General features: G+C 41.7%; 1 protein-coding gene across 1 annotated transcript; it reads right to left on the bottom strand.

Moving 5' to 3' along the window:
* Positions 1–6,378: 6,378 nt before the first annotated feature.
* COPS8 (COP9 signalosome subunit 8) lies at positions 6,379–13,757 on the bottom strand. The gene is made up of 7 exons (XM_010023333.1): positions 13,691–13,757; positions 12,311–12,359; positions 10,797–10,929; positions 9,712–9,819; positions 9,188–9,250; positions 7,985–8,026; positions 6,379–6,689 (listed from the first exon to the last, which is right to left on the bottom strand). Coding segments are annotated over exons 1-7 (477 nt in total). The 5' UTR covers positions 13,693–13,757; the 3' UTR covers positions 6,379–6,609.
* Between the last annotated feature and the right edge of the window lie 352 nt (positions 13,758–14,109).

Below are 14,109 nucleotides of genomic sequence, written 5' to 3'. Positions count from 1 at the left end.
CTATCTACATGAGGTACCTAAAATCTCCCACAGTTACCACCTGTTCCAAACATTTACCCCCTGATCATGAGAAGGACACAGCTGTAATGTCATAGTAATGAAAACACAGTACAGGATTTCCAAACCCAGACATTCCACAGCAAGTTCCACCCCAAACACACTCAGTGTCTTTACACTGCTGTGCTTTCTCTCACCTGCGCATCCTACTCTGTGGGGACTGTTGGTCACAAGCAGGTGCTCCTCCACCCAACAGGAGAGCAGTCAACCTCCAGTGGTTGCCACGCTCCCCAAGTTTAGCACGTGCCAGCCCAGAAGACCAAATACATAAGCAGCTCCCCAGGGTTTAAGTGAGCAGAGTCCCGAGAGACAAACTCTGAAAGATCAAGCACTTCTGATGCATCAGGTCAAGGCTGAAGCCATTTGCCATTGTGACTGATCACAGAAACAGCACTAAGCTGAAATACCTGGGAGCAGTTAGTACTTATGCAGGTAACCAATCAGTAAAAACAAATCCCAAAGGTATTCAGGGTCAGCTGAATACACCATTTACCTTGCATCAGCTGCACTGTCCTGACAGGCTAAAAACACAACATGTGTGAGGTGGAGCTACAGTAAAATGTTTGAACTAAATACTTTTCCCTTTGTTTGCTGTAGGATTAAATTATGCAGTGACTGTAAGTCCCACATGTTTATTCATAACCTCAGCCTAACACCAGGTCACAATCAGCATAGGAAAGCACAATGAGCTGTCTTCCCATCCTGAGTTTGTTCCCAGTGCAGTCAGTGATCTACATGTCTTGTCACCTCAGATGGATACTCACCACTTACTTATACAGCGATGCCAGCTTTGATGGGCTGTTACAAAGCAAGATGCTAGTCATGACTCAGCACCCTTTGTTCTATCACTTATCCTGTTGTAACAGAAGGCTCACATGGAAGAAAAACTGTGTTCCTACTTCCAAAAACCTTTGTTCCTTCCCAGTCCCACACTTTTCTTACCTAATAACATTCAAGAGACATATCCACATTCACTGCAGTGCTTTGGAGCTGATTGTTCCCAGTTCTTTGCTGTGAAAGCACAGAAGAGTGTAGCATTTAATAATCAATCCTGCCCATTACTGTCACACAACACATAGTCTAAAGAAGTTCCAGACTTCCCAAGTTAATTGGTATGATCTGAGAATGTAAAATACAGTAGGTTTGCTCCCCATCACAAACCAGCACCTCATTTACCCTTCACTTGTAATAGTCCATGGAGAGCCAACTGCAAAACTGTATTTTGTTTGCCACCAGACAGAGGCAATGTTGTTGGTTTAGGGTTTTTTGCTGGCCACAGCTAGCCAGGTGAAACCACAAAACCTCAGTGCACTGAACTGCTCAAGTGCAATAACTCACATCATCTCCCAGTGCGCCAGCTCCAAAGTATAAAACCACAAGGCCCATCACAGGCATTCAGTAGGATTCCTCAGATTTAAGATAGCTACAGCCAAAGTCCAATAGACCATTACTTCAAGATTTAGGTACTTTGAGGCAGAATAGCCTTTTACTCCGTTTCCATTGCTTCTGACAAGCATTCCAAGTTCTAGCAAATAGAACTAGGATTCTAGTTTTCCTAAGTGGACTGCAGGAAGCTTGCCAATCATTTACTACATTACTAAGAAGTTCCAATTGATTCCATATTAGAAGGTGAGCACTGAAGTGCATTGGAACAAATCTGTTATGTCAACTGTGACCTGAAGAGGAAAGCTTCACCGTGGACTTTTGCAGTGACTTACATGCCCCAGTCTTCACAAGGCTGAGCCTGTATAATCTTGTGAGCCCTTTCCTTCTCTTCTTGTAGTCACTCTTAGATTTTATCCAACACTTACCAATAACCACTTTCTGACACCTCAGAGGCTTTGGGACTGCTTCTCTCGATGCAGGAAGCCAGGCCCTGGGCAGCAGATGCTCTCAATTGCCTCCCACCCCAGCCAGTCCAGAAAGCTCTTCCTAGAAGTAAGCAACCACTAACATGCTGTCTGGACAACGGCCCAGCCAGCTCCAGCAGGGCAGGACACAAGGCAGCACAAACCACCCACCCCAGGTCTTCTTCCAGCTTTCCCCCCTCCTGTCTCACACAAGCTTGTATTGCATATATCCCAGGTTGATGGAATACACATTTAATGCCAACACTATCAGCTCTCTCCTTGCCTAGGCAGAACCTTGTGTCTAAGCTGAATCATCAATCTGTGTCATTCATTTTGGAAGCTCTGCAAGATGCTGATGGTGAGAGGAAAGGAGCTAATGAGATCCACAGCATCCAGTGGTTTGTATGTTGTGCCTGCTACCACTGTAGCCAGTCACCTGAATAAACTCAGGCCACCAGAGGAATCAGACTGAGCTGATGCCCTTTTCACCCTTAAAAGGAGTTTCTCCAATGCTTATAAACTGGAGTGGCCAGTTTCTGCACAGGCTTTATAGATTATCAATGCAGGAAAACCTCCATTTGGTTTCAGAATGAATCCAGATTACTAAACCAAGGAAGAATATTATCCAAGAATGGCATCTGCAGCAGGATCAATCAAAATGCATTACAGCAACACTAGTACTCTGCTGTTGCTGTAATGCAGTGCCCCCTGAGGTGTTTTCTACATGGGCATTCTGCTTTCATTTTCTTAACCGAGTTACTGACAGCTCTGACCACAACCTGGAAGATCTCCGAGGCTCTGTTACCAAAGCCTATGGATGATTTCCATGAGGATCTTTAGCAGGGAGGCATGTTCTACTGTTCTGCCTCCACATCCAGATTATCCTTTTCTGACCATCTTTGAGCTAAAACATCTTTCTCTACGGAGACTGTAAGTGCAGTTTCAAATAACCACCAGTGGCCAATACAGGAGAGGCCAGTAGCATGCAGAGCAGCAACGAGCAATGTTCGGTTACATGTGGGATGCAGATGAAAATGGAAAACACTAAACTGAAATGGTTCAAATCCTTCCTGAACCTCTGCTCCCACCTGAATTCTTAATGGTTTCTTAACCCAAACATCCTCCCGCTCCAGCCCTGTTCCAGCCCTGTGCACGGAAAAGCATTTGGAAGAATTCCAAACCCCACACAAGTTGCTTCAATTAAGACAGCAAATCTGAACACAGATTTGTTGGGTTCAAAGCAGAGGGTTAAAGGAGCCCAGGTAAGTATTCAAATGGTGGAAGATCTCACTTTAATAGTTCACACAACCTACTCACCAGGATAAACGGGGTGCTGGACGGGGAAGAACAAAGCTGTGCTGGGCTTGCCAGAGCAGGGACAGTGTAAGCTGAAATCCTTTAACACAGATCCTGTCCAACAGAAGGACAACCATTTCCTCTCAGCAGAATGCATTACTGATCCCTGTGAGACTGCAATATTTCAGCACAAGAGAGGCCCAAGCCAAAACAGGGAAACTTTCCTACAAATACATCTGATCTCAGCTTTTGTAACCCATGTGTCACAAGGTTCTTTTACTCTTGTCCATGGTATCAAGCTATGCTGAACTGAAGACCATAATATGAGTTACAGCAAGCCTAAACCCAGCTACTGTGCTGTGACTACTCCCTGCCTTCAAGAGAGCTGAACTCTCCTACCTTTGCTTAGCAAGCTTCTATCCTTGCCCGGAGGTTAAGCACAGCCCTACAGACAGGTTTCTCCCTATATTTCAGTGACTGGTTAAGTCTTCTTCACCTAGTGAAACAAACCATGCTAGACAAGAACATCCTTCTACCTGGTGACCCAGGATATGGAAAAGCTGAATTTGTCTTCAGCCATGAAATCCAATTGTGGATTTTGTTAGTGACCTACTGTAACTCCAAACTTTCTAAATACATATATAAACACCCTTTCAGAGTACTTTGAGATGCCCTCATTCCCAGTTTTAGAATCCATGGCACAGTGCAGTTCAGGAACCAAATCAAGCATGACAGTATATCACACAATCTCCACAAAGACCTACGATACACTTGCCACTGGATGGAAATGTCCTGTTTCTAGGTACTGTGAACCAGCTCATAGCCTGCTGCAGGATAAAATCATTCACTGCTTTTAAGAACATGTTGGGAAATTAAAGATTTCACTTTATTAGCTCAATACACACCAACCAAGTCCATTAAAGGTCTCATGACTGCTATTAAAAACATCCCTCAAAGCCATTTGTACTAGCTGTATCATTGGCCTTTCCCAGATACGAGGCACAGCATTCCATTTGGCTGTAATACCCCTACTTCTCCAACATTTAGTACCTCTAGCTCCTTTACCAAACCTTGAAGTCAGTTTGCTCCTCACCTGACCATTTAAAACCTAAAAAACCCAAGGTGAGTGCCTAGACTGGGGAACTGGGCAGCATTTTGGTTAATAAAAAGAGAAATACTAAATACATAGAAGAGTACTTGAAGAAGCGTGGTCTGATTTTGGAGGCAGCTTCAAATCTACTCATTTTTTCTACAAAGAATCAAATGTATATGAAGTAGAGACTTGATCCACAACAGATTTGTCCAAAAGCACACAAACTAGTACACTGAATGGGAAAGGACTTACTAAGAGTAAGTAGCAGGTAGTCAGTCTGCAGGCTGGAGGAGGCTGCCTGTCCTGGGTTCAGCTACAGCAGTCATTTTTCTTCTTCTCAGTAGCTGGTGCAGTGCTGTGTTTTTGACTTTCAGCCTGGGAACAACACTAATAACACACTGATGTTTTAGTTGTTGCTCAGTAATGTTTACTCTGATCAAGGACTTTTCAAGTCTCATGCTCTGCCAGGGAGGAAGGGAAGCCGGGAGGAAGCAGAGACAGGACACCTGACCCAAACTGGCCAAAGGGCTATTCCATACCACAGCACATCATGCCCAGTATATAAACTGGGGGGAGTCACCCGGAAGGCCCAGATCACTGCTCGGGTTGGTCGGCGGGTGGTGAGCGGTTGTGTCCCCTCCCCTTGTTATTCCTCTTATCACTATTATTGGTAGCAGTAGTGATTTGTATTATACCTTAGTTACTGGAGAGCTGTTATCTCAACCCATGGGAGTTACATTCCTCCAATTCTCCTCCCCATCCCTCCGGGAGCAGGGTGGGGGGAAGAAGGTGGGAACTGAGCGAGCAGCTGCGTGGTTCTGAGTTACAGGCTGGGCTTAAACCACGACAGTATATAATGTATTGTGCCAATCTTTAACTAGCCCAATTCGAATCAGACCAAAAAGAATTCATTTAAAACAAAGAGCCAAACCAGAACAAGTGTTCTCTCAGGAAAAGTTAAACCATGAAGGACACAAGGTCAGTGTAAACATTTTCTTTAATGTCACTGAAGATAAATTTAGAAATCCAAGTCTTAGGTGGGTTTCAAATAAATAATCATTTTGAGTGTTTACTTATAAAGGGAGCTCTCAAAGCAGCAGTGCACAGTTTACAATTCCTCCCTGCTAACACATCCCCCAAAAGAGAATGTACAGTAGGTAGTGCACACTGGGAAGAACAATCACAACGTACAGCACACTTGCCATCTTCAATGAAACCAGAGTATGATGTTGAAGAGGGGGAAGAAGTAAATGGAGGCATGCACTGCCCTTTAAAGCACCACTATTTTCCCCATAGCCTATCTACCAGCATAACACAAGTAAGAAGCCTGGAAATACAAGTCAGCTTTCTGCTTCCAAAACCCACTCTCAACCCAAAGTTTATCACAGCAGTGCTCCAATAAAGAAACTGTATTCCTTAAACTGACATTGCAGCATAACATGTCACCCCCATCCCAACTGGTCTCTACTCAGGGACACCTACCCTAATGTTTCAAACCCTCTCCAGTAACTGCAGAGGTAATCCAGAAAGCTTGAAGATGGATAAGAGTTGTTGGTTTTTGTAGATCCTGGCCCAGACCCAAGACGTGACAGGCTTCAAGCAGCTGTATGATTACCCAGCAGAGTATCTGGTGTCCTACATCACTAATAACACCTTCCAAAAGTAAGAATTCTTCCTCAAAGTCAAGATTTGTTTTTCTTGAATGACTGCAACTATTCTGCTGTAAAAATATGCCCCACGTGAAATTTCTCACCTCAAAACAAGATTGAACCATCCAGAAGATCAGTTATAAAGATGCCACAAATACACTTGCAAAGAAGTTTCTGTAAATTGTTTTCTTCTTTAAGTTGCTGGTTCATCAAAACATTTTCTCTCTGCAGATAGGGGTAGGGCAATCTACCACTCTTTGTACTTTAGTTCAACATGCAATTGATCTGTGTATGCACTGCAGTACTCCCCAGAGAAGCACATAACCTACTAGCATAAATTCCTCAACACAACTTGCTTTCTTCTCCATTTCCAGTCTACCTGAAAACCAGTTATGCCTCTCTCTGCTATGAGTCAATGAAAAAACCCCAACTTACTATATAATACTGCTGTGTACCTACTGAATAAACATTACAGGAGTTAAAGGATTGTTTCAATTGCTAGCTTGGCTTTGGCAAAACACTAATTGTGCTAACACATGCTGTATACTTCACACATTTCAGTAGGGGCCGCTGCAACGTTTAACAGATACAAAATCAATCTTAGATTTCTAAAACTGTCAGTACACAGGATTCCCAAGGTGTTCTGGATATAGGAGCAGAGTAATCAATTTTCAAGGAAAGCCACATAGTCAGTCAATCTGGCCAACTGCTGTTCATTTGGAATTGGTGGAACTGGAGCAGGTTCTACAAAGATAAAACAAAGGCATCGTTAATCAAATTAAGAAAATAAATCCATCTGCCACACCAGCCATTACACCAACCAGGAAAACATTAAATGCATCACACTGTTAGAGAGTCTTATGGGGACATATCTTAACTGCATCTCCTACCCATGCAGCTTCAGCTGACATTACTTTTCTGTTACCTGCGACCTTACATAGTCCAAGAAGTTAAAATACAAGTTGCAGCTGTCAGCAGTTTTTTGCATGTACTGGAATCTGAATAAGGAAGGCTGACAGTCCTTCCACTTGACAACAAAAGCTGCTGGAGATCTTCAGCTGCTCCTTTCCTTACAAGTTGCCATACTGAAGATACCAAATAAATCTACTGGGTTACCTGACTAATGAAACACAGCAAAGTACTGAATGGGATGCAGGAGACTAGAGTGCACATGCAGATCTAGAACTAGATGATCTTAAGGTCCTTTCCAACCCTAACTATTCTATGATCATTACACCAGCACACCTGAGATTAGAGTTTAACAACAGGTTGGAAGACAAGTGACTAAATCCAGGGAGATACTTAAAAATAAGAAATTAAAAAATAGTAGGAAAAGTTGCATTTACTCTTCCTGAAGAATTAATAAGAGACCAGGATTCAGGACATATGTAAGTGGACACACACTGCTTAGGGATGCCAGTATGTGACAGAGAAGGCTGACAATCAGAATGCTTTCAAAAAGCAAGATCCCACTTCTTGAAATTGGCTTGGAATTAAGCCTGTAAATTTAAGACACTCTTGGCAACTATCAGACACAGCAGCCACCAATTCAGATCTGCTGTCACTATTCTGTGAGCAACAGAGACCACAGTGCTTTGAGAATCAGCATGACATAACATACTACACACACCTCAATCTACTGTTGAGCACTGAGGAAAACCAGAAGATGGCTTCTATAGAAGTCCCACATCAAGCAAGAGCAATGAAGCCTACTCAGAGTTGCTTTGTGAAGCAATTGCCTTTATGTCAAAGGTTTTGTTTTATAGGGGCTGTCTACCCCTGCTTTGGAATCTGCTCCCTACTTCAGCTCCCACTTCAACTGGAAGCGAGAATCTCAGACACTCCTTGAAATGCAAGGGAAAGAAGACAGAGGGAGAAACATGTTTATGTAGCACCTGACTGGGGTGGGTTTTTGAGGGAGAAATGACAACATTCACTTCTCTAGGACACAATCCCCATTTTGTGGTGCTGGTAAAACTGTACTTATATTCATCATGCAAGTTCAGATATATGCACATAGGTTGTTAAAGAGAACGTACCCGATGAAGGAATGAATCTGTTAAAGGAAGCTTCCAGCACACCTGAAGGAAAACACAGAAGCGAGCTCAGTGGACCAATTTTAAACAGTTCTAACCCAGCAAGCCAAAACTGGATGAAAAGGTAATTAAAGTTTAACCCATTCATTTATCATATTTTACTTCACAGCTAAAAAGCAGAATAGCCAAGGCTTAGCTGGTTAGACAGGCAGCCTCAAAATAGATGACAATCTCCTGCCTCTTTCCTTTGCCTCAACAGCAGTTCTTGCAGTCACTTTTGGAAAGGAACCACATGCAACTAGCTCCCAGTACTTGTAACCACCACATATTCTGCAACCAGTTCATACAAAACCTGATCACACATACAAAAGCTCAGGGCTCTGGTTGGTATGTGCCACTAGGGATAAATTTCAACACCTTGTGTGGCACATGTTTATTGTGATGTTCTGGGCTCTAAACTCCTAAAAACTCAGCCCATACCAACAGTATATTTTCTTAGCCTAACAGATGTTGCCCTTTTAGATATGCTGTAATGTGGCCTCTTCTTCCAGAGCTGCACTGTGCAGTTTAAGAGCAGTCATTTCATCCTGCTTTCATAGCTTAATTTTATCTTTGCCACAGCCAGCCATAGATACAGCTTTAGCAGGAAAAACCCCAAACCAAAACAACTGAGCATTTCTGCAGGTTGAGCTTTGTAGGAACACATACTGTTATCAGTATCACACCAGTGAAGAAAAGATCCAGTAGAACAAAGTTTAAAAAGTAAAGGACCAAGGGCTGGAGCTCCTCAGAACACAAAAGATCCATTAGATCCCTGCCTGAAGAAGTTCTACTTCTCCTGAAAAACTTCCTAGGTTCAAAGTGGTATATGTTTTACTCATATTTATTAGATTAAGATATGTCACTTGAGGTCATCTAAGTTATGTTCCACTGCAGCAGAGGAGGAGCAGGAGAAACCATAGCATACCCTGTCTGCTTTTGTTTAAAAAAGTTAATTTGAGGATGTAGTTTAAACCAAACTACTTGTAACCCCAAACCAAACCCACTACTTTGTACTTCCTACATCTCTAAGCATTCCATGGTTTTAAGCAGCATAAGCCCCCATAAAAGAACTTGAGAGATTATGTGAAATTTTCATTAAAACCTGACACTTAATTACTAGGAAATGCTAAACTCAACATCTAATGAAGTGACAGCTCCACCTACCTGGCTTTTTAGGCATTACCATACGAGTCGAAAAGTCTGCTTGCCAGCCCTGTTCTAATACACCTGAAAAGGCATTTTTACATTAGTAAGAACAAACATCCTGTAAAATTGCTAGAAAGGCAAAATAAAGATGCACATTAAGACCAGTAGAAAAGCGTCTCAGTTCACTGGCTGTATGCTCCAACTCCAAGACACACTACTTATGAAAATGCTTATATTTAGGCATGTAGTGCAACGAGTAACACATGGAACTAGCTTAATCCACTGCCTTCACTCTTCTCTCACCACTGAATTGCTTTAACACTTCCCATATAGAAGGGAAGATAACCAGTGCTAACTAGTAGCAAAAAAAACCCCAAACAAAACTTACCCATAACAAAGACATTTTTCTCTATTCACTGCCCCATCCCATCACTTCTCTTTACAGGTCTCAGAATTAGTACAAATGTTTATTTACCATCACTTGTAGCTCTCTGATCTCTATCACCTGTAGAAAAACTATTCAGTGAACAAATGCAAAGTACCTTTCACAGCTTCTTCTACAGGAAGCCCAACAAAAGCTGCAAAATCATCTGCAACTATTGAGGTATATGCCTGAGAAACCAGTCCAAAGGCTCGTTTCCGAGTTGCATCTAAGGAGAGAGAAGCACTGTAAGAAGACAGACTAATTTCCATAGCTAGAAAAACCTGAGATTTTATGTTCCAATTCTAACACTGCCACCACAAGCTAGCACTTGAGAAGTTCCCCCTCCTTCCCACTATTCACTGAAGTACCACAGCCAGAGATAAAAGCTTGCTTTATGCCAGGAAAAACTCCCTCAGTGACTCCATTCAACTTCCAAATGCAGTTTGCAGCATCTTGGGTACTACCACCAGTATGTAAATCAGTTTAGGGAACTCTGCTTCTGATGGCATTTTCCATTTGCAACAAGCTTGTGTGTCAACTAGTTAGAATCAGGAAAAATAAAAGAAAAAGAAGGAAAAACCCCCAATAATGACTTAAACCATTAATGCCTTTTTCACCACATCCGCTTTGACACCAAGGCATCTAAGAAAAAAAATCAGTTGTTTTCTAAAGCTACAGAGAATGTTACTGCAAAATACCTTAGAAGGACTTAGAAGTCTGTCCTGCCCTCTAGCAGCAGGGCTTTGCATGTTACTGTTACACAGGCCATAAAACATTTGTCTAAACAGACATTTAAAAGAAAAACCTTTACTTAAATGTCCCAAGGTTCTCAAATACCAGACAGAGTCCCCTAGATCACTAGTTAGAAGTCTGATAAAACTGGATAACTAGTGGTCTGTTTGCTATTACAGAACATACAGTATATAATATTCCAATATGAAAGAACAATCACATACACAACCCTAATGAAAACAATTTAACTTGTTTCTACAAGTTATTGTAACCAGCTTTTTGTTCACACCTGGTACCTAAAGTCCTTGTAAGTAAAACCCACAAAAACCTGGCAATAATCTTCCTGACCACTTGCGATTTTTCATAATAAATAGTCATTTATCTACTTGTCTACTTGTGTTTGAACACACAGAAATAATTTAAGGCAATATATAATTAGTTCCATGCTACCTTCAGAAGCTCAATTTGTACCTCTAAGTGCTTCCATGATTGGTTGAATAGTCTCGGACCACTGATGTGCACTGATTGTTGTATAGATTCCTGGGAAGTCTCTCTGCCAGATTCTTTGTCCCACTGACCAAACTGCCCCAAGTTCAGCATTTGCCTGTTGTGACAAAAACAACCAAACCCAACAAAAAGTTAACCCAGAGCAGTGTATTCTCTACAGTGCCCATACTGTATAAGCAGGTTTCCACTTCCTTTCCCCACTGCTGGAAAGTACCACCACCCACAAAGACAAACACAAAAGCATTGGGAAATCTTGTTCTACCATGTATCACTGCTGCAAGTTTCCTGACCCATCCTCTGCCATAATGTTATCACCCACATAAGCAAGGTCTGCTCACATCAGTTACATCAATGCAGGCTAATGACCAGCTAAAACAATCATGGAGGGTAATGTGCTCTCAGGCTACTGACTGGAATTGCAAAAAAGACAGGCACAGCTTATTTTCTGCTTAGAGAGATGCTTGCCTCTGCAGCAGAGGCTTTACAGACTGTATAGGCTGTATTGCAACGTTGACAACAAGTCACACTTTAGAGCGACATACTCACTACAACTGCTCTCCCACTACTGGTTTTAAGGGCTACTTTTACTATGTTAAACTGTCATTTGGTCAACTAGACTCCAGAACACCCTGTTAGAACAATAACCAAACACCAAACTGGATAATAAAGTAATATTTTCCATTGTAAGGAGAACCAATTTCTTCCTGAAGTTAACACTACTCATTACTTGGTTTAACTAGAAGATTCATCAACACACACACATAAGGAAATGCTATACTTTGAGGTACAACTTGCAATGAGTTTCCCTCCCCACTTGAGAGAACCAAGTCAAATTTGGTCCAGATGACTATTAACTCAATTGATGCAACTACTTCTTTTGTTGAGAGAGAAAATTATTTCAGAACTATCTGACAGGTCCTAGCTTGACTGTGAGGTTTGTTAATACAAGCCTACAGAACACTTGTTTCCCTGGCAAGATGTATCATCTCAAACCTAACAACAGGAAAGTCTGGAAGCATTCCAGTATATATTTAGCTGAATCTTCAAAATGCATCTTTGATCCAAATGCAGTACAAAACAAGTGCCTTCAGAAAGTTAATCAGTTTGAAGATGCATCTTACCTCAGGTTGCTTTCTGCTGCACAAGGTATCCTACACCCTCATGTGGAACATGGCCCCATCCCAGAGTCAGATCCTTTGCTTTCCTCCAGCTGGCTACACTTTACCATGAAGCTTTCTATTAAAACTCTACAGACTTACTGAATTCTACCGCACCAGATTGTTTGTGAAGGAAAGAGGTAACAGGCAAGCAAGCAGGAAATCTTAATACCAATGTGCCATCTGCTGGGCAAGCAGTTTATAGCACAGAACTAAGCCCAAGGCTACTTCCCAAACAGAATCCTTGGGGGAAGAGAGTCAGTATTAGCAAACTTACATGAACCGGGTTTAGTATCAAATGGTATTTTATGAATTACTTACAGATTTGATAGCAGGAGGGATTCTTTTCCAAAGATAGCGTGCATTATTCCTAAAAAAGTTTAAAATACTCCTCAGTAACCACGTTTGCTATGAAGAGACACCAAAAGGTTTGTTCACACACTGTAATTAAGAGTTTCAGTGCTTTAAAATATTCCTCCTACATCTAGTGAAGTAGAAAAACAACGTTGCTCTCAAGCAGACAACATGAGTGCCATAATGAAACCAACAGTTCATTAACTGCCTCATTTAGCACCAGTTCAGAAAAGGTTAATCATTCACCTGCCCTGGGCTGCATTTCAGAAGTTACTTTTGCAGTTTTACTTTTGGAATAGCTGCATTTTTGATGAACACATGCACAAACAGTAACTTATCACAGTGTTGTGGTTTAGACCCAGCTGGTAACTCAGCTCCTTCTTCCCATCCCCAGGCAGGATGGGGAGGAGAACCAAAAAGAATCTAAAGCACCATCCGGCTGAGATAACAATTTAAAGTATGGTACAATGATATTACTACTGATGATGATAATAAGGTAAATAAGAAGGGGAGAGAATATAAAACTAAAAGGGGAAAGGAAAAAGACCCAACACCACAATAAAATTGCTCAGAAAGATTCAAAATGAAAAATAGAGGAAACCAACAAATCTAAACCTTCAGACCCATTTGAACCAAGGTTACCTACATCAGTTTCAGCATTTACAAGCAATCTGCCCTGAAAAAAGTATATATCTACAATGCAAAAAACCCCCAATCTTCAAATCCCCAAACCAATTCTTACCTGGGCTTGCTAATCAAACATGGCAACATCATTTATTCTGCCTGAATAATAACTCCGCAATTTCTCAGTAAAATCCTAAACATAGTAAATGAAGTTTACAGAGGGCCATGGTAATAAACCACCAGACCAAATTCAAAGGATTACAGCTTCATGCAGATTTAGCTCATTCAAGGCAACAGTATCCCTCATTTTTACCATGAACAGTTTAGAGTTATCCTGCTGTAATTTAAACACAAGCAGCAGACTGCAATGCTACTCAAAACAAGTGCAGCCTCGAAAAGCTACACATCAACACACTGAAGAGCTCAACACTTTTCAAAGGAGCCAATTCCACTGTTTAAGGATCTTTCATCCTAAAGGCAACCTGTTTTCCTGCTGTTCAAAAGGGTGGGCAAGAGCAAAGGAGAATGATTTTCCTGACAGAACAAAGGGTAAATAAGACTTAATTCTGTGAATAATGTCAAGGACAAACCAAAACCCCCACAGCACTTCCTACATGCACTTTGTTAGTCACACAACCAACTCCTAGTATTCTGGCAACTGCAGCTCAAGCCAAAAGTGACAAATTCGGTGTCTGAAGTGAAAGATAAAGTCAAACCACTTACATGTCATTATGCAACAGGTATAAAGCTAGCAGCTGGCCATAAACAAGGGGGGTTGCAATTCCTCCAGGGGCCTGAAAAACACACACCAACAAGTTAGTTACATGTTTTAAGAGTGGTATCTTACCAAACACAGCAGGAAAAACACAACTTACAAAATACAGTTTAATGAAAACTGAACACTCCAGGACAACTTGTAAGGTTACATCTTTCACTACTCCAATGTTCTAGCTTACAACCAGGAGAGTGGTAATCACCTCACTTTACAGTTCCTTACAGACAGCTGGGTTTAGGCACACACAGTTATCTTGAGCTGAACTTCAGTTCAATTCAGGGAATTCCACCAAAGTAAAGCTTCTCTGTCTACTTCAACTGCCCTCCTTTAAAACCTAAACTAAGCCTTGACACTTGCCACACTCCAG

Source organism: Nestor notabilis, unplaced genomic scaffold (genome assembly GCF_000696875.1).
Source record: "Nestor notabilis isolate BGI_N333 unplaced genomic scaffold, ASM69687v1 scaffold20541, whole genome shotgun sequence".
In the NCBI taxonomy this organism is placed as follows: Eukaryota; Metazoa; Chordata; class Aves; order Psittaciformes; family Psittacidae; genus Nestor; species Nestor notabilis.
The sequence above is the reverse complement of the archived record's forward strand: the minus strand, read 5'-3'. Positions and strand labels throughout refer to the sequence as shown.